Source organism: Pseudophryne corroboree, chromosome 8 (genome assembly GCF_028390025.1).
Source record: "Pseudophryne corroboree isolate aPseCor3 chromosome 8, aPseCor3.hap2, whole genome shotgun sequence".
Classification (NCBI taxonomy): domain Eukaryota; kingdom Metazoa; phylum Chordata; class Amphibia; order Anura; family Myobatrachidae; genus Pseudophryne; species Pseudophryne corroboree.
In genome coordinates this window covers 128,104,057-128,124,325 of record NC_086451.1, presented here as the reverse complement: position 1 = coordinate 128,124,325, position 20,269 = coordinate 128,104,057, and the positions used below count along the sequence as shown (strand labels likewise).

The window sequence follows — 20,269 nt, the reverse complement described above, 5'->3', positions numbered from 1 at the left end:
CCTCGGACCCGTGTAAAAAGGCTGAAGTTCGGGGGGGTTCGGATTCCGAGGAACCGAACCCGCTCATCTCTACTGTTAAGATGGCCCTGTATATGAGAGCCAGTGCTGATGGCTGTGCTGGACTCTATATTAGTATAAACTGTGTATATAAACACATTAGGGGTCCAGCAGCATACAACCTATACATGATCATGTCCTGTAGCCAAAATATACCCTGCAACAGCAGAATACCATACCAGAGCATTGCAGTGAAGCATAACAGAGATCACTATGCATGCTGAGAGGAGCACAGTAGGATCTGAGGTAGGCCATTGCATGTTTTTGAAAGTATCTTGGCCTCAAGAGCTCTGTATATATTTACCATTTACACCAATGACAGCAATTGCCAATGCTGAAAATTGTCTTCTTTGTACTTATAGGGTTGATTGCAAAAGCAAACTCTTTACCTAATGGGCAAAACCATGTGCACTGCAGGTGGGGCAGATGTAACATGTGCAGAGAGAGTTAGATTTGGGTGGGTTATATTGTGTCTGTGCAGGGTAAATACTGCTTTATTTTTACACTGCAATTTAGATTTCAGTTTCAACACACCCCACCCAAATCTAACTCTCTCTGCACATGTTATATCTGACCCTCCTGCAGTGGACATGGTTTTGCCTATTAGAGGAAGATTTTGGTTTTGCAATCAACCTTGAATTAGACCAATAGTATCTTCTCAATTTTTTTCAGTTTTGGTTGAGCCTGCCAATAATGTCATACAGTGTAGAATTAGTGTTGGACATCATGCTATAACCATGCAAGTAGCTCTGTAAGTAGCAAATAGTAATAATTAAGTCACCTCCCTTCACAACTGCGTAGAGTAAAAAAAAGTGCATTTGTCTTAATCTGAAGTGGGTTTTAGAGGTGTACAATTTAACACTGATAATATACTGTATCTGGAAACACATAAGGGTAGCGACTCTCAGGGACTTTGTGAGCTTTTTTATTTACTGTTCAAAAAGTGCTAAGATTGGTGGAAACTGGAAAGGGCACACAGTGCAGGAGTGGCATACTGCCCTCTGCACAGAACTGCTTTGCTTATTATTATTATTATTATTATTATTATTATTTCCAAATTCATACATACTTTTTTAATGTTGTAGAGATATAGGTATTTGCTCAGAAGGGGACTTCATTTATTTATTTGTAAAAAAAAATGGTGAAGCAGTTGAGGTTAAAACAACATGCTACGGTGGTGGAGAACTGAATATACAGATGTATCCTCTTACACTCTGGCTTAAATTAAACCAAACATCTCTCCTTTCAGCGCAGCAGTCCCACGGTAGTCTGCCACTCCAAAATGTGCATCTTATTCGCACAAATAAAACTGAAAGTGACAAAGCTGCTCTGCTAGATTGCAGCGGATCAATTTGTTGTGCGACAATTAAACAGGTAGTCTTCAGTTTGCCGGCTGTCGGGATCCCGGCGCACAGTATACTGGTGCCAGAATCCCGACAGCCGGCATACCGACACCTTTTCTCCCTCTTGGGGGTCCACGACCCCCCGGGAGGGAGAATAGATAGCATGGTGCGTGTAGTGTGTCACTGTGCCCGCAGCATGGAGAGTGCAGCGAGCCCACAAGGGGTTCATTTGCGCTCGCCCAGCTGTCGGTATACCGGCGGTCAGGATTCCGGCGCCGGGATGCTGGCCACCGGCATACCCTACTACACCCCATTTAAACATCTGCTTGCAAAAGAGACTGAGGGGCAGATGTATTAAGCCTGGAGAAGGCATAAAGAAGTGATAAAGCGGCTATAAGAGCAAGGTGATAACGCATCAGCCAATCAGCTCCAATATGTAAAATAACAGGAGCTGATAGGCTGGTGCGTTATCTCCTTGCACTTTTCACTACTTTATCCCTTCTATAGGCTTAATACATTTGCCCCTGAGTCTGTACATGAAGTGCTTTGATGCAGCGGGCGCTACTTTTTCTCTATATTAGTATAAACTGTGTATATAAACACATTAAGGGTCCAGCAGCATACAACCTATACATGATCATGTCCTGTAGCCAAAATATACCATGCCAAGGGTATATACTTGCCAAGTTCCGTTGCGCTTCATCTACCTCTTTGTTTTGTTTTTATGTCATAAGCTAGCATCTCGTTACACTGTGAGCGGCTTTTCACTGCATCTATGAGGCGAATAAGACACAATGAGGCAGATGTATTAAGCCTTGAGAAGTGATAACGCAGTGATAAGTAGAAGGTGATAAAGCACCAGCCAATCATTACGGGTTTGAAAAGTGACGTTTAGGAGCTGATTGGCTGGTGCATTACCACCTTCCACTTATCACCGCTTTATCACTTCCCCAGGCTTAATACAGCTGTCACAAAATTTGAAGAAAAAGATGGTAGTCTCCTGCTAATTGTCTTGCACCATGTAATGTACAGATGCTAGGTGAATGAGGATACATTGTATGGGTCTGAACAAAGCAATTTGTCAAGTGAAGCAGAAAAATAAATTTGCGCCATAAACCCAATGCTGTGTACTATGGGGGTAATTCCAAGTTGATCGCAGCAGGAATTTTGTTAGCAGTTGGGTAAAACCATGTGCACTGCAGGGGGGGGCAGATATAATATGTGCAGAGAGAGTTATAGGCCCTACACACTGGCCGATTTTTGGAAAGATATGAACGATCTCGTTCATAAATGAACGAGAACTCGTTCATATCTTTCAGTGTGGAGGCTCCAGCGATGAACGATGCGCGTCCCCGCGCTCGTTCATCGCTGGTCTCCCGTCGGCTGTGCATGCAGGCCAATATGGACGATCTCGTCCATATTTGCCTGCACTTCAATGCAGCCGCGTGACGGGGGGAGTGAAGAAACTTCACTCCCCCCGTCACTGCCCCCCCGCCGACGGGTCGCTCGTCTGCCGTATCCGCCGTCGGGCAGCTCGGCGGCGGATCGGCTAGTGTATAGAGCCCCTTAGATTTGGGTGTGGTGTGTTCAATCTGCAATCTAAATTGCAGTGTAAAAATAAAGCAGCCAGTATTTACCCTGCACAGATACAAAATAACCCACCCAAATCTACACATGTTATATCTGCCTCCCCTGCAGTGCACATGGTTTTGCCCAACTGCTAACAAAATTCCTGCTGTGATCAACTTGGAATTACCCCCTATATGCAGGTAAACAGTATGACATCAGAGTTCACAAAACCAACCTTTATATTTGAATAAATCATTCATGTGCTTCCTTTGAGTAGCTACTACCCTGGATAATAATAAGCATGAAATAGATTTTATGTTCATTCAGCTTTCCACATGTTCAAGTAAGAATGATACATTATTAAATTCCTAAGAGAAAGTTAACATTTCAATTTACAGCTTTCACTACCTACTCAAGCTGATTTTGATTGTCTTAATGATGTTTTCATAATAAGGTTTTGGGTTTGCATCAATGCATTTTCAATTATATTATTTACATTTGGATGTACAAAGCAGAGATGTGTGCGGACCCCCATGTTTTGGTTTGGTTCTAAATCATCATAGTGTTTTGGATTTGGTTTTATCAAAACTACCCTCAAGTGTTTTGGTTTGGATTGTGATTTCAGTTCAGAATAAAACTGATAAAAAAAAATGATTATCATTGATAAAAATTTTTTAAAATCAATAAAAACAGCAAGAAATCATGTCATTTTTGCACTCCAAAACCAGAAATTTTTATTTAAAATCCAAATTCAATCTGCAGGAAGATTCGAACCGAGACTCTGTACTGATTGGATTTCTTTGGAGGATCCGGACTGGGTTTTTGTTTGGTTAGGATCCACAAAATTCTGGTGGTTTCAGATTTCTGGAGAACTGAAATGCACATCTATAGTACAAAGAATTAATAGAGAGAATCTGAAAATAAAGCATTACTCTGTTATACTGAAGGAGCATGCTATGTTTTTCATGTGTAAGGATTCATGAATAGGAGAAAAGGTACGGGCTGTTCCATTACACCATGGTTGCTATAATTATGGCAATCAGTTCTTGTTTATTAATCCATTTAACTGTTGAGCTGTTAACTTGATGGGAGACACTGTTTTAGATGGAGAATAAAAATTGGAAATGATAAATATAGTGTGTTTTTCTCAAGTCTTCTTATAATAGGAATGCCCCAAACACAATGCTGTCAGCCAATAGCCCCCCATTTAGCCAATCAGCATGGTTTGTTTGGATGGACACATTGTCAAAAACATTCAGTTCTATCTGGAGGCTAAAATGCTGATCCCTGAAGATCTTACTGCAACTTGTGCTGTTCTTCCATAACGTATACAGCATTTCATGTACAGGTCTCCCATTCACTATCAAACTGGTCCTTAAGTCTTCCTCTTTTTTTAAACAATCTTTGATAGCAAAATGGAGATGGCAATTGACAAAATATAGCCCCTTAGTTAAAATAGTGAGATTTCCATCTTGATATTTTATTCCATGTAAAGGGCTGTTCTTTTTCCACAGAAGCGTGCTAGAAGAATGTTTTTCTTTGGTGCACCCTAGAGAACAAAAAAGACTATTTAATAAAGCTTAGCAAAGTGACAGACAATAAGCAAAATATGCCACAATGGAACACATACTGTAGTATATTACTACTGCAATGATTTTTTTGTTATGAAGGTTTCTTTACGTCAATGAAACTAACATTTGATAGATGTCCATTTTATTTTCTCCAGTAGATTAAATTTGGAGCACATTTTCTAATCCTGGAAATACTGTGAGATTTCGAAATTTACAGGATTGCATGAGTGCATATCTCAGCAAAGTAAGACATATAGTATACAATTGCTTATTATTGCTATCATTCAGGGGTGAAGAGTAGGGGTTTGGGAGCGGGTACTAATTAGCCAGGCCAGGACTCTTGGGGAGGCCTGGGCCAGCTGCTGAGGGGGGCAATGTGCCCCTAAACAGCCTGTGGTGCTGCTTCCTGACACCGTGCATAGTATTTTCAATGGAGGGTTTTTTTCTATGCCGCATAGATTTGCCCATATCCCTTTTAGTACCCTTTCCCCATGGCTGTCTCTACGGCACTGTTAACTTAGTGCTGAAAAACACAAACAAGGTAAATAAGAATCTTATCACCTAACGGGATCAGTACTAAATGCCGCCGGCCGGAATCCCGGCAGTCGAAATATCGACGCCGGAATCCCGACCACACAATCCCGACAGGGGTGGCGAGCAAAACGCAGCCCCTTGCGGGCTCGCTTAGCTCGCCACGCTGCGGGCACGGTGCCTCGCTACGCTCGGCACACTATTATATTCTCCCTCTATGGGTGTCGTGGACACCCACGGAGGGAGAATATGTCGGGATTGTGGCGGTCGGGATTCCGGCGTCGGTATTTCGACCGCCGGGATTCCGGCCGGCGGCATCTTGACCGCATCCCCACCTAACATATATGATGTAAAAACACGTATCAACACATTCAAACAGTACACTGTAATACAGTTATCTATATTGCATACAGTCCTGCATAGAATGTAAAGTGTGTTTGAAGGTTTATTGATGCTCATTTCAAAGTTAAGGGGGGTATAAACGGAGAGATCCATGCTTAACTTCTAAACAATCTGACTAGATTGCTTAGAAGTTAAGCACGGATCTCTCCGTGTGCATGTCCCACAGCGATAGTGATGCGCGGCCCTGTAGATCGCTCACTTTACTGCTATGTGAAGTGAGGGGTCCCCCCCAATCCCTCCCTGAGTGCTGAGAGGGGGGAGAGATGTGTGCTGAGCGATCTGTGCTAGATCACTCAGAACACATCTCCTCCGTGTGTATTGGGCTTTAGACTTCCACGGTAACAGAATATTGTAGAAAGGACAACAGTTTTGTACTCAATCACTTTCATTTGTAGGACAATGTATTTTTTTATTTAAAATAAAAACCAACAGAAAACCATAAGTAAACCTGATGATCTTACATTGGTGTCTTTGAAAACTTGAAATGGGGTATGAATCAGAATCAGTTAATATGGTTAATAAAACAGTAAGCATTTGTAAAACAAAACCAAACACAAAAAACCCTAAATATTTAGTTTCTATAGAATATATTTTTGAAAGAAAAGTGTAAATATACTGTTGGACCCTATTCAGGTACAGTTTCAGATTCTGCTAAAAAGTAGAATCTGCAACTGCTTCTATAGCATGCTGGGGGCTGCCCAGCGCAGGGTAGGACGCCCAGCATGCTAATTGGTGCCAGCAATGTGATCGCAAAACAATTGTGAACGCATGATGAGTACAGAATTAATGATGACCCCCGGCATACGCAGCTAGGTTGCGTGTGCAGGCGGACTGCCGACATTTTCATCATTGTAGCGGCTGCGCATGATATCACACAGCTGCCCTGAAAGCGGGCCGGCCACTACTCCAGACGACTCCCTCGCAACACTGAAACACCGCCCCCTCCAACGGCTGCCGATGTCAACCATAGTGTCATCACATCCATCATGGATGTAATCACACTATAAATGCGTACAGAATGCTTGTTTGCGATTTTTGGTAAACATCGATGCAACTTGAATGAGGGCCATAGTATGGTGTGCGCATAAGCAAAGGATTTCTTTAGTATATGACACAATATACTCTCCCACCAACGCAGCCACCCCTCACCAGAACCATCCACCAATCAGTATACAGCAACACATTGAATAGCTGCATGCTGATAAGATGGGTGGTCTTCAGTATGCCGAATGTCGGGATCCCGGCGCACATTATACCGGCGCCGGAATCCCGACACCCGGCATACCGACAGCTATTCTCCCTCGTGGGGGTCCACGACCCCCCTGGAGGGAGAATAAAATAGTGTGGTGCGCGTAGCGCGCCACCGTGCCCGCAGCGAGCCCGCAAGGGGCTCCTTAGCGCTCGCTACGCTGTCGGTATGCCGGCGGTCGGGGTCCCGGAGCCGGTATGCTGGTCACCGGGAGCCCAAGCGCCGGCATACTGTACTACACACGATAAGAGGCTGAGTATGCCTGAAAATCGATAGGGTTCTACTGTCTCTAAGGTTTTATGCCAGATCCTTGTAGCTTCGCCAGTCATTAACTGCTGTGGTTCAGCATATATTTCATAGTAACTAAGATTTTTTTTCTTCATTACATGAAGAGTGACAACATGATATACTGTAGGGGTATACATAATAGTTTGTGAGTTCTGTGAAGCAGCACCATTTTGGTGATCTTGGCTGTAGATTTAAGGTGGAAATTAATAAAAATTCAAAACCAACCTGGCTTTTGCCTGTTAAATTATTGCCACTTTAAATCCACAGCTAAGATCGCTAAAATTGTGCCGCTTCACAGAGCTTGCAACCTATTACATATACCCCAACAGTATATCATGATGTCATTATTCATGTAATATAAAAAGAAAATCATTGTTACTATGAAATATATGCTAAACCACAGCAAATAATTCCCCAAGTCAGTTATGCTCTTTCGGTATATAGAGTAACATTTTCACTTTCTTGACCTTTCTGTTCTATGGGGAGGATTCAGACCTTTGTTACATATTAAAGAGTACAGTACTACCATTTTAGTTGCATCTTGATTAACCTTTTATACTTACACTTGAGTTGTGCATGAACTTTTCTGCTAGCTGTACAGAGCGGAGACTGTGCATCTGAAACAAAAGTAGTATAAATGAAACTTAATCTATAAATGTGACTGTGCTAACTCAGTAACCAAATATGTCACCTAATTGATACTCAAAAAAGATAAAATAACAAATAACACCAGCACTCCTGCTGGCATGTTTCAATTGATATACTGTAGGTCTTTGTCAGTGGTGGAGCTTTGCTCATATCCAGAACAACATGAGGCAAGGATGGGATCCATAGCAGTGCGGTGGATCGGTGAGGAAGAGTTCTGTTTTCAGAACCAGCAACTCACTGTATAGGAGCATACTCCATTATCTAGTAGGAATCCCTTTTAGCCAATTATGGCTGTTTCTTTATTTTCTTTGTTTTTAAAGTATTTTTATTCTATCATAATAAAACTGAGTTACAGTACAGTATTGAGTGTTCCATTTCTTCTGGGTCCATATTCTGTTCTCATTGTGTTACTACAGTTGAATATCATTCTGTGTAGTTGTATCAGGGCAGTAACTAGGTGTGTGCTCCACACTTAGCGCTGCGGGGTAGGGTGTGATGTTGACAGCATTTGTCAATAATCAATTATCTAATTGCTTTCACTTGCAGCTTCCCCACTTTTTGAAGCCCAGCATCTGCTTACTACCCCTGTCTCCTACACCCACCCCTTTTGTCGCTAATACCTAAACAGCATTCATGGACTTGACTTGAGAGCTCTTTGTTGTTCAGTTGCACTGGCCTTTATTACATTTCGGGATGCTGATGTGCCCGGGATTCTAACCCATTGCCTATGACATTGCAGTCAGACACTCTATTCATTGAGCTATCTGCCCTTGCATAGAAAGCTAGAGAATTTCAAGTTGGATAGTTTTAACTATTTGAAGCTTGTACTTTGTGAAGGGGTGATCAGTGTTACAGCTGGGCAGATTTATGTAAATGTGTGGCTGCACACTGCATGCATCTGCTCGGTTATGGTGATGGTTATTTTTTATGGGGTACAGGTAGCTTCATATAGTTAAAAATCTTATAAAAAGTCTAGTTACGGTTCTGAGTTGTATAAAGGGTTTAGTGAATTAAAGATATCATTACAGGCATTCTTTACATGGATGTAAATGCAACCGCCTAGGTTGGAGATATACAATTCATGTACTCTATGGTGGGATTTTTAACAAAACCTACCTTTATCAATCACTCTATGTTGGAGCCCTTGCAGTGGAATTCTGTTCATTTTTAAGATTATAAAACAATCATTTCATATTTTTTTGCATAACTTTGGTCCTATAATACCAGTTAAGAAGATTTTCCCACAATCATATCGTAGAAGGAAATCAGGGATCTGTACTGTATTTAAGGAATGTATACTTATTTTATATCTCTTTCTGGAACTGAAATTACTACTTACAACTAGTGCACCGGACATTTTTCGGGTTTTGTGTTTTGGTTTTGGATTAGGTTCCGCGGTCGTGTTTTGGATTCGGACGCGTTTTGGCAAAACCTCCCTTAAGAATTTTTGTCGGATTCGGTTGCGTTTTGGATTCGGGTGTTTTTTTTTTAAAAAGCCCTCAAAAACAGCTTAAATCATAGAATTTGGGGGTAATTTTGATCCTATAGTATTATTAACCTCAATAACTAGTTGAGAAAAGGAAGGACAAGTATATCTGCACACTTGGTGATCTAAATTAAAGATTTTATTTGTAAATGACTCAATGGAGCCCCAATATACGTGTGTCTGAATTAGACTTCAAGCCTCTCTGGGATGCTACCCTGTAACAACCAAGATATGGCAACGTGTAAGAAGAACTAGAAAAGCGGTTGTTATATCAAATAGATATTGTGCACCGAACTTAACAACCGCTTTTCTAGTTCTTCTTACACGTAACCTCAATAACTATAATTTCCACTCATTTCCAGTCTATTCTGAACACCTCACACCTCACAATATTATTTTTAGTCCTAAAATTTGCACCGAGGTTACTGGATGACTAAGCTAAGTGACCCAAGTGGGCGGCACAAACACCTGGCCCATCTAGGAGTGGCACTGCAGTGTAAGACAGGATGGCACTTAAAAAAACAGTCCCCAAACAGCACACGATGCAAAGATAAATAAAAAAAAAAGAGGTGCAAGATGGAATTGTCCTTGGGCCCTCTCACCCACCCTAATGTTGTATAAACAGGACATGCACACTTTAACAAACCCATCATTTCAGCAACAGGGTCTGCCACACGACTGTGGGTGAAATGACTGGTTGGATTGGGCACCCACCAAAAAAGAAGCAATCAATCTCTCCTTGCACAAACTGGCTCTACAGAGGCAAGATGTCCACCTCCTCCTCATAGTCGGATTCCTCACCACTTTCACTGTGTACATCCCCCTCCTCACAGAGTATTAATTTGTCCCCACTGGAATCCACCATCACAGGTCCCTGTGTACTTTCTGGAGGCAATTGCTGGTAAATCATTCCACGGTGGAATTGATTATAATTCATTTTGATGAACATTATATTTTCCACATTTTCTGGAAGTAACCTCCTACGCCGATCGCTGACAAGGTGACCGGCTGCACTAAACACTCTTTCGGAGTACACACTGGAGGGGGGGCAACTTAGGTAAAATAAAGCCAGTTTGTGCAAGGGCCTCCAAATTGCCTCTTTTTCCTGCCAGTATACGTACGGACTGTCTGACATGCCTACTTGGATGCTGTCACTCATATAATCCTCCACCATTCTTTTAATGGTGACAGAATCATATGCAGTGACAGTAGACGACATGTCAGTAATCGTTGGCAGGTCCTTTAGTCTGGATCAGATGTCAGCTATCGCTCCTGACTGCCCTGCATCATCGCCAGCGGATGGTTTTGGAAACTTGATCCTTTTCCTGGCAGCTCCAGGAAAAGGAGGAGTTGTTGGCGGGTCACATTCCGCTTGACTTGACAATTGTCTCACCAGCAGGTCTTTGAACATCTGCAGACTTGTGTCTGCTGGAAAGAGAGATACAACATAGGCTTTAAACCTAGGATCGAGCACGATGGCCAAAATGTAGTGCTCGGATTTCAACAGATTGACCACCCGTGAATCCTGGTTAAGCGAATGAAGGGCTCCATCCACAAGTCCCACATGCCTAGCGGAATCGCTCCTTTTTAGCTCCTCCTTCAATCTCTGCAGCTGCTTCTGCAAAAGCCTGATGAGGGGAATGGCAGTGTCTGAACTGACTTCACGTGTGGCAAGTTCAAAGGGTTGCAGAACCTTGCACAACGTTGAAATCATTCTCCACTGCGCTTGAGTCAGGTGCATTCCCCCTCCTTTGCCTATATCGTAGGCAGATGTATAGGCTTGAATGGCCTTTTGCTGCTCCTCCATCCTCTGAAGCATATAGAGTGTTGAATTCTACCTCGTTACCACCTCTTGCTTCAGCTGATGGCAAGGGCATGTTCAGTAGTGTTTGCTGGTGCTCCAGTCTTTGGCACGTGGTGGCTGAATGCTGAAAGTGGCCTGCAATTCTTTGGGCCACCGACAGCATCTCTTGCACGCCCCTGTCGTTTTTAAAAAAATTCTGTACCTCCAAATTCATGGTATGTGCAAAACATGGGATGTGCTGGAATTTGTCCACATGTAATGCACGCACAATATTGGTGGCATTGTCCAATGTCACAAAGCCCCAGGAGAGTCCAATTGGGGTAAGCCAATCTGCAATGATGTTCTTCAGTTTCTGTATGAGGTTGTCAGCTGTGTGCCTCTTCTGGAAAGCGGTGATACAAAGCGTAGCCTGCCTAGGAATGAGTTGGTGTTTGCGAGATGCTGCTACTGGTGCCACCGCTGCTGTTGTTGCTGCAGGAGGCAATACATCTACCCAGTGGGCTGTCACAGTCAAATAGTCCTTAGTCTGCCCTGCTCCACTTGTCCACATGTCCATGGTTAAGAGGACATTGGGTACAACTGCATTATTTAGGACACTGGTGACTCTTATTCTGATGTCTGTGTACATTCTCGGTATCGCCTGCCTAGAGAAGTGGAACCTAGATGGTGTTTGGTACTGGGGACACACTACCTCAAGCAATTCTCTAAGTCCCTGTGAACTAACGGCGGATACTGGACGCACATCTAACACCAACATAGTTGTCAAGGCCTGAGTTATCCGCTTTGCAACAGGATGACTGCTGTGATATTTCATCTTCCTCGCAAAGGACTGTTGGACATTCAATTGCTTACTGGAAGTAGTACAAGTGGTCCTCCGACTTCCCCTCTGGGACGACGATCGACTCCCAGCAGCAACAACAGCAGCGCCAGCAGCAGTAGGCGTTACACTCAGGGACCCATCAGAGGAATCCCAGTTAAGAGAGGACTCATCAGATTTGCCAGTGACATGGCCTGCAGGACTATTGGTGTTCCTGTCTAAGGAGGAAATTGACATTGAGGGAGTTGGTGGTGTGGTTTGCAGGAGCTTGGGTACAAGAGGAAGAAGGGATTTAGTTGTCAGTGGACTGCTTCCGCTGTCACCCAAAGTTTTTGAACTTGTCAATGACTTCTGATTAATGCGCTCCAGTTGACGTATAAGGGAGGATGTTCCTAGGTGGTTAACGTCCTTACCCCTACTTATTACAGCTTGACAAAGGCAACACACGGCTTGACACCAGTTGTCCGCATTTCTGTTGAAATAATTCCACACCGAAGAGGTGATTTTTTTGTATTTTGACCAGGCATGTCAATGGCCTTTTTCATCCCACGGACAACAGGTGTCTCCCCGGGTGCCTGACTTAAACCTCCTCTCCATCAGAATCCTCCTTGTCAATTTCCTCCTCAGCACCAGCAAAACCCATGTCCTCATCCTGGTGTACTTCAACGGTGACATCTTCAATTTGCATATCATGAACTGGACTGTGGGTGCTCCTTCCAGCACTTGCAGGAAGCATGCAAATGGTGGAAGGAGCCACCTCTTCCCGTCCAGTGTTGGGAAGGTCAGGCATTGCAACCGACACAATTGGACTCTCCTTGTGAATTTGTGATTTAGAAGAACGCACAGTTCTTTGCTGTGCTTTTGCCAGCTTAACTCTTTTCATTTTTCTAGCGGGAGAATGAGTGCTTCCATCGTCATTTGAAGCTGAACCGCTAGCCATGAACATAGGCCAGGGCCTCAGCTGTTCATTGCCACTCCGTGTCGCAAATGGCATATTGGCAAGTTTACGCTTCTCCTCAGATGCTTTTAATTACATTTTTGGGTCAATTTACTGAACTTTTTTTGGGGGGATTTTACATGCTCTCCTACTATGACATTGAGCATCGGCCTTGGCAGACGACGTTGATGGCATTTCATTGTCTCTGCTATGACTAGTGGCAGCATCTTCAGCAGTACGTGGAAGTGGATCTTGATCTTTCCCTATTTTACACTCCACATTTTTGTTCTCCATTTTTTAATGTGTGGAATTATATGCCAGTAATATATCTGGAATTAGACGGCAGTAATGACTGGAATTAGATACCACTAGATAGATTCCAGATACCACTGTGATTGGAATGATGATGACCTATGCACAGTGATAGGACACTACCACAGCACCCTACAGCAGCAAGATGCAGCACAAGACACTGGACTTTTAGTCACCACAATGCAGCACTGATACTGAGCACAGATATTGAGCACTGTTCAGGATACTGGAACTGACACTGGGCAGCGAGATACAGCAATGGAATACTGTACTGTACTACTATATACTGGTCACCACAATGCAGCACTGATACTGAGCACAGATATTGAGCACTGTTCAGGATCCTAGAACTGACACTGGGCATTAAGATACAGCAATGGAATACTGTACTGTACTACTATATACTGGTCACCACAATGCAGCACTGATACTGAGCACAGATATTGAGCACTATTCAGGATACTAGAACTGACACTGGGCAGTGAGATACAGTAATGGACTACTGTACTGTACTGTACTACTATATACTGGTAACCACAATGCAGCACTGATACTGAGCACAGATATTGAGCACTGTTCAGGATACTAGAACTGACACTGGGCAGCGAGATACAGCAATGGAATACTGTACTGTACTACTATATACTGGTCACCACAATGCAGCACTGATACTGAGCACAGATATTAAGCACTGTTCAGGATACTAGAGCTGACACTGGGCAGCGAGATACAGCAATGTACTACTGTACTGTACTACTATACACTGGTCACCACAATGCAGCACTGATACTGAGCACAGATATTGAACACTGTTCAGGATACTAGAACTGACACTGGGCTTCGAGATACAGCAATGGACTACTGTACTGTACTAATATATACTGGTCACCACAATGCAGCACTGATACTGAGCACATATATTGAGCACTGTTCAGAATACTAGAACTGACACTGGGCAGCAAGATACAGCAATGGACTACTGTACTGTACTACTATATACTGGTCACCACAATGCAGCACTGATACTGAGCACTGATACTGAGCACAGATATTGAGCACTGTTCAGGATACTAGAACTGACACTGGGCAGTGAGATACAGCAATGGACTATTGTACTGTACTACTATATACTGGTCACCACAATGCAGCACTGATACTGAGCACAGATATTGAGCACTGTTCAGGATACTAGAACTGACACTGGGCAGCGAGATACAGTAATGGACTACTGTACTGTACTACTATATACTGGTCACCACAATGCAGCACTGATACTGAGCACAGATATTGAGCACTGTTCAGGATACTAGAACTGACACTGGGCAGCGAGATACAGCAATGGAATACTGTACTGTACTACTATATACTGGTCACCACAATGCATCACTGATACTGAGCACAGATATTGAGCACTGTTCAGGATACTGGAACTGACACTGGGCAGCGAGATACAGCAATGGACTACTGTACTGTACTACTATATACTGGTCACCACAATGCAGCACTGATACTGAGCACAGATATTGAGCACTGTTCAGGACACTATAACTGACACTGGGTAGCGAGAACAGCACTGGACTACTGTACTGTACTACTATATACTGGTCACCACAATGCAGCACTGATACTGAGCACAGATATTGAGCACTGTTCAGGATACTAGAACTGACACGCAGCAGCAAGATACAGCAGCAATGGACTATTGTACTGTACTACTATATACTGAGCACAGATATTGAGCTGATATTTAGCTGATATTGGGCTATTCAGGCAGAGAACGTAACCTCAATCTACAATGCACGAGTGAAAATGGCGGCGATGCGCGGCTCTTTATATGGAATCCGAGTCTCGCGAGAATCCGACAGCGTGATGATGCCGTTTTCTCCCGTTCGGGTTTTACGTGTAAGGCAGGAAGAACCGAGGCTGCCTCAAACCCGTGTAAACCACGTGAAGTTCGGCGCGTTCGGATCTCGACGAACCGAACCCGCTCATCTCTACTTACAACAGGGATTGTACTCAAGAGAAACCACAGTGTTGATGATTTTGTCAATAAAAAAAAGAAAACTTTGGATGGTTAAATCTACAATGGATTCTGACAATGAGGGCCGGAGCTCCAAGATTCCAGCCGAACTCGTAATTTTTTTTAAAGTGGCAACCAACCTGGTTTTGCCTTGTAAATGATTGCTGCTTAAGAAAAACATATGAGTTCAGTCGGAATCTTGGAGCTCCGGCTGTCTCGCATTATGGAGGTCATTCTGAGTTGATCGCTAGCTGCCGTTGTTTGCTGCATAGCGATCAGTTAAAAAAAATAGCAAATCAGCGCATGCGTGTGCACTGCAATGCACACGCGTGACGTATGGGTACAAAGAGCATTGTGGTTTAGCACAGGTTCTAGCAACGCATTCAGTCGCACAACCGATTGTAAGGAGATTGACAGGAAGAGGACGTATATGGGTGGCAACTGACCGTTTTCTGGGAGTGTTTGGAAAAACGCAGGTGTGGCCGGGCGTTTGCTGGGCGGATACTGTATCTGACATCATTACTGTGTCATTCGTCGCAGCAATCATTGCAAAGAATAAGTAACTACAGGGCTGGTCTTGTTCTGCACAAAATGTGTTTGCTGCCGCTCTGCTGCACAGGCGTTCGCTCTCCTGCAAAGCGAAAATACACTCCCCCGTGGGCGGCGACTACGCATTTGCACGGCTGCTAAAAACTGCCATAAGTGTAATTTCTGCACATAGAATATTTAAATAGCTCTAGAGGGGGCAGCATCATTGGCAACAGGCATTGGGCAGATGAATGGTGAGTGAATAGGTTAATCATTCGACCATTTCTGGACACATCTAGAATGAGATTTGTGAAGAATGAGATAGAACTGTGATAAGTAAAAAAATAATTACACATAAACGCCCCAGCTCTAAATCATCTACAGTAAATCCTAAAACGGCCTGCTGGTTGTGAAAGACAGTTGTGCCTGAACCTGATACAAGGAAGAAGAAAAAGCTATTAATTCATAGCACTTGTCTAAGAGATTTTCACCTTTAAAACAATAATGTGTTTATCGTTTAATTAAATACAAAAACATGGCTAAGATGAAAACATCATTTTTTTGGGCAGGATGTACTAAGCATTACATCCGCAATGCGATGCAGCCCACCGTTTATTGGGTACATGCTAGGGGTGCTGGGAGGGATATGATTGGATCCCTCTCAGGGTGCTGGGAGGGATATGATTGGATCCCTCTCAGTGAGAAATGTAAAAAGAAGCCCACAGACTTTGACTTGTTGACGCCACATAAAGATGGCGTTACCCACCGTCTCCAAGCTCCAGAATGTATCGCATTCTGGAGCTTGGTACATATGGAAATGCGGCCAAAACTGGTAGGTACTTTATCCCTCTCCACTTTATGACTCTGCAAGGCATGATGCATCTCACCCAGTATCAGAAATGTTGTGGAAAAGTGGTGGATGTTCCAGGATAGAAAAGCACCCAGAAATGGTCTGTTCAGTGTGCGTGTTAGGGGAGTCTTTCAGCCATGTTAATGTAAGCAACTGCATTCCCAGCCGAACTGCTAGTGCAAGTTTAAATGGTATGACCGATGGTGGCCTGTAAGGATGCCCCAATCGGTGTTGCAGCACGCACGGACACTAAAAGTGGGCATCTAAGTCCTTGCCGGTTGATGCCTGCTGCTTGTGCACTTGCATGCTACTCAGTATCAGCCCCATTTTAACTAGAGATGAGCGGGTTCGGTTTTACTCGGATTTACCTGAATCTCCTTATTGGCTATCGGACATCACGTGTTTTGGTTAACCAATAAGAAAAATCCAGAAAATAAAAAATGGCGATAATTCTGGCGTAAAGAACCGAGTAAATCCGAACCCGCTCATCTCTAATTTTAGCTTCGACATCATAAACAAATTGACATATTCAATGTCAACATTACAGCCATGTAGACATTTTCATTTAGGCAAAATGAGTGTTGACATTGTGAAAACTGACAAGATGAATACACAGCATGGGCTTTTGCAAGGATGTGTGTCCCCGGAGCCTGAGTTTGATGGTGCTAAAGATAATATAGCAATGAAAGAAACGTTGAGATGTTGCAATTTTTTTTCTTGTGGAATTAAGTCATTACTTTGCATCCTGGAAGTGCAGTAGTCTGAACTGAGCAAAAACACTCTGCGGATATCCAGCACCTCCGGGAAACTCAGACGCCATTACTTTCCACCATAAGTTTGGAAATTTATGGGGGAAAAATAAAGGGGGAGATTTATCAGGGAGAGAAATTAAAGTGGAGAGAGATAAAATACCAACCAAACAGCTTGTAACAGTTATTGTACAGCCTGTGTTAGACAAATTAGGGCTAGGAGTTTATTGCTTTGTACTTTATCTCTCTCTCCAAGCTTTGCTAATTCTCACCCTAGTCGTAACACATTTTAAATGTATTATTTAATTGCACCATTTTTGACACCTGTCTTCTTAATTGTATAGTGACTATACGGAAACTCATGAAATCGCTATACATTTCAGTTAGTAAATGAAATAAAGCATTAAATGCAACAAACATCTCCCTCTGCTGGATTCACATGGAATAGTACAGCGTTGCATTTTTTTCTCACTAGTAATTTCTGCTTTTGTCATTTGTGAAAAGATCTGCGCAGTGAAGCAGGAAGCCATTACTGCTTAGAAATTTCACACAAAAGAATTAATTTGTAATTTGGAGATGCAGCTGAGCTAAGAAAACGTGTGATGCTTTTCAAAGTTTGATTTTCAGAATACATTTATACCAATATTATATCTGATATTTAAATTTTTGTATGTCATCTATACTTTGTTTCATTTGATATTTTTGTCAATTAGATAAAACAGCTGAAAAGATATATAAAGTTATACAATATTTGAAGAATAATCATCTTTCTAAGAAGAAAATAAAATATTTAGTATCTTCCATCTTTCAATTGACTTGAAGGCTCACAGGTTTCAAAAACCAATCTGATTTTGAGTAATAATGTCTACTGAATCTGATAATCCTTTGGGCTTGATGTATTGTGGCATTGCTATGTTGATTTTTTTTCTGCAGGTTGCAATATTAATTATGCTCAGATAATGTTATTACTGTATCCATACCTGTATGTTAAGAATTTGCTTGCATTTATAGAATATATTTTACACAACTGACTACAATTTGCATTTATTTGAAAATTAAGCTTTTGGCAGGGTTGAGGATTGTATGCCTTTTATATTTAATAGCAGATACTTAACCAAGTGAGAATAGCAGAGGAGATGGTACAGTGCAGAATTGCTTTAAGACCTCATGTCCCCTGGGCGAGTTGCTTGTACAATACTTCCCTCACAGATATACAGTACCAGTCAAAAGTTTGGACACACTTTCTCATTCAATTGAATGAGAAAGTGTGTCCAAACTTTTGACTAGTACTGTATGCATGTTCATTCAGATCCACCGAGACATCAGGAAAGCCCTAGAGCTAAGTCTCTATGCATATTGGGGGTTATACAGGTCCAGGGCTGTTTCTAGCCAATTTGGCTTCCAGTGCGAGATTTAAAAATGCGCCGCCTCATGACTTAAAAAAAATGCACCCCCCCCCCCTTAGATTAAAAAAGAAAACCTTGCGTGTGCCATAGGCGCGCTCCCGGCAAGGGGGAATGGCCTCGTTTTAATGGGCGTGGCCTCATTTTAATGGGTGTGGCCTCGTCTGAAAAGACTACCTCACACCCCAGCATTTGACCCTGCACCAACAGATCACGCCCACCATAGGAAAAAAAATTCTACCATATTAAGCCCCACGCAGTAATGCCCCCTGCACCATATTATGCCACACACCGCAATACCCTTGATACATTAAATCCCCACATTACGGCAGGCAGAGTCCCCATTAAACACATTACGGCAGGCAATAGTCCCCATTTTACACATTATGGCAGGCAAGAGTCCCCATTTTATACATCACGGCAGGCAAGAGTCCCCATTTTATACATCATGGTAGGCAAGAGTCCCCATTTTATACATCACGACAGGCAAGAGTCCCCATTTTATACATCACGGCAGGCAAGAGTCCCCATTTTATACATTATGGCAGGCAAGAGTCCCCATTTTATACATTACGGCAGGCACGTGTCCCCCTTTTTACACATTATGGCAGGCAAGTGTCCCCCTTTTATGGCAGGCAAATGTCCCCCTTTTTACACATTACGGCAGGCGGGTCCCCCTTTTTACACATTATGGCAGGCAAGTGTCCCCCTTTTATGGCAGGCAAGTGTCCCCCTTTTTACACTTTACGGCAGGCAAGTATCCCCCTTTTTACACATTACGGCAGGCAAGTGTCCCCCTTTTTACACATTACGGCAGGCAAGAGTCCCCTTTTTACACATTACGGCAGGCAAGTGTCCCCCTTTTTACACATCACGGCAGGCAAGTGTCCCCCTTTTTACACATTATGGCAGGCAAGTGTCCCCCTTTTTACACATTACGGCAGGCAAGTGTCCCCCTTTTTACACATTATGGCAGGCAAGTGTCCCCCTTTTTACACTTTATAGCAGGCAAGTGTCCCTCTTTTTACACATTATGGCAGGCAAGTGTCCCCATTTTAGAGAGAGAGAGAGAGAGAGAAAGAAAGAGTATACTTACAGAGGTGATTCCCGCTCTTCGGCCCGCCTCACCAGTCGCTCTTCGTGCCGGCCGCCTCTCCCTCTTCTTAGCTTGGCTCCCCCTCCTCCTCAGTGCTCCGCTCGGGGGGGGGGGGAGTTTCTTGGGATGCTGCGGTTACGTCATGACGTCATGATGCAACCGCGTCATTCCACGAAACTCCGCCCCCCGAGCTGGGTACTCGGGGTGAAGGAGGAGGGGGAAGCCAGGGAGCCACAGTTAGTGCTGCAGCGGGAGCCCCGTGCAATTGCACGGCTCGCCCGCCCCAAGAAACGGCCCTGTACAGGTCACATCATCCTGTGCGTGCGCACCTGACTTATGCAATTGGATCGCATTGGCTATGAACGCCCCTAACTTGTCATTCGTGGGGCGGGCGTGGGGCAGTGACGGACCGAGGTGGGGTGGTGTGGGGAAAATGATGGTGGTGGGTTGGCTGCATTTTTGGGGTGGCTGTGTGACATCACACGCAGTTGCTCCTACAGAAAAAATGGCAGCGGACTGGCTGCATACGCAGCCTGCATACACAGCTGCAGGGGGCTTCTACAGTTGCTGTGACTGCAATTAAATTGCGGTTGCAGCCACTGGGCAGGC

General features: G+C 43.5%; 1 protein-coding gene across 1 annotated transcript in view; it reads right to left on the bottom strand.

Moving 5' to 3' along the window:
* Nucleotides 1–3,674: 3,674 nt before the first annotated feature.
* TNFSF8 (TNF superfamily member 8) overlaps nt 3,675–20,269 on the bottom strand; it is a 204,236-nt gene continuing 187,641 nt past the window's right edge. Inside the window, exons 3-4 of the mRNA XM_063936921.1 lie at nt 7,574–7,627; nt 3,675–4,518 (exon numbers count right to left, since the gene is read on the bottom strand). Coding sequence (XP_063792991.1) covers nt 4,127–4,518; nt 7,574–7,627 — 446 coding nt within the window. The 3' untranslated portion in view covers nt 3,675–4,126. The remainder of the gene's footprint in view (nt 4,519–7,573; nt 7,628–20,269) is intronic.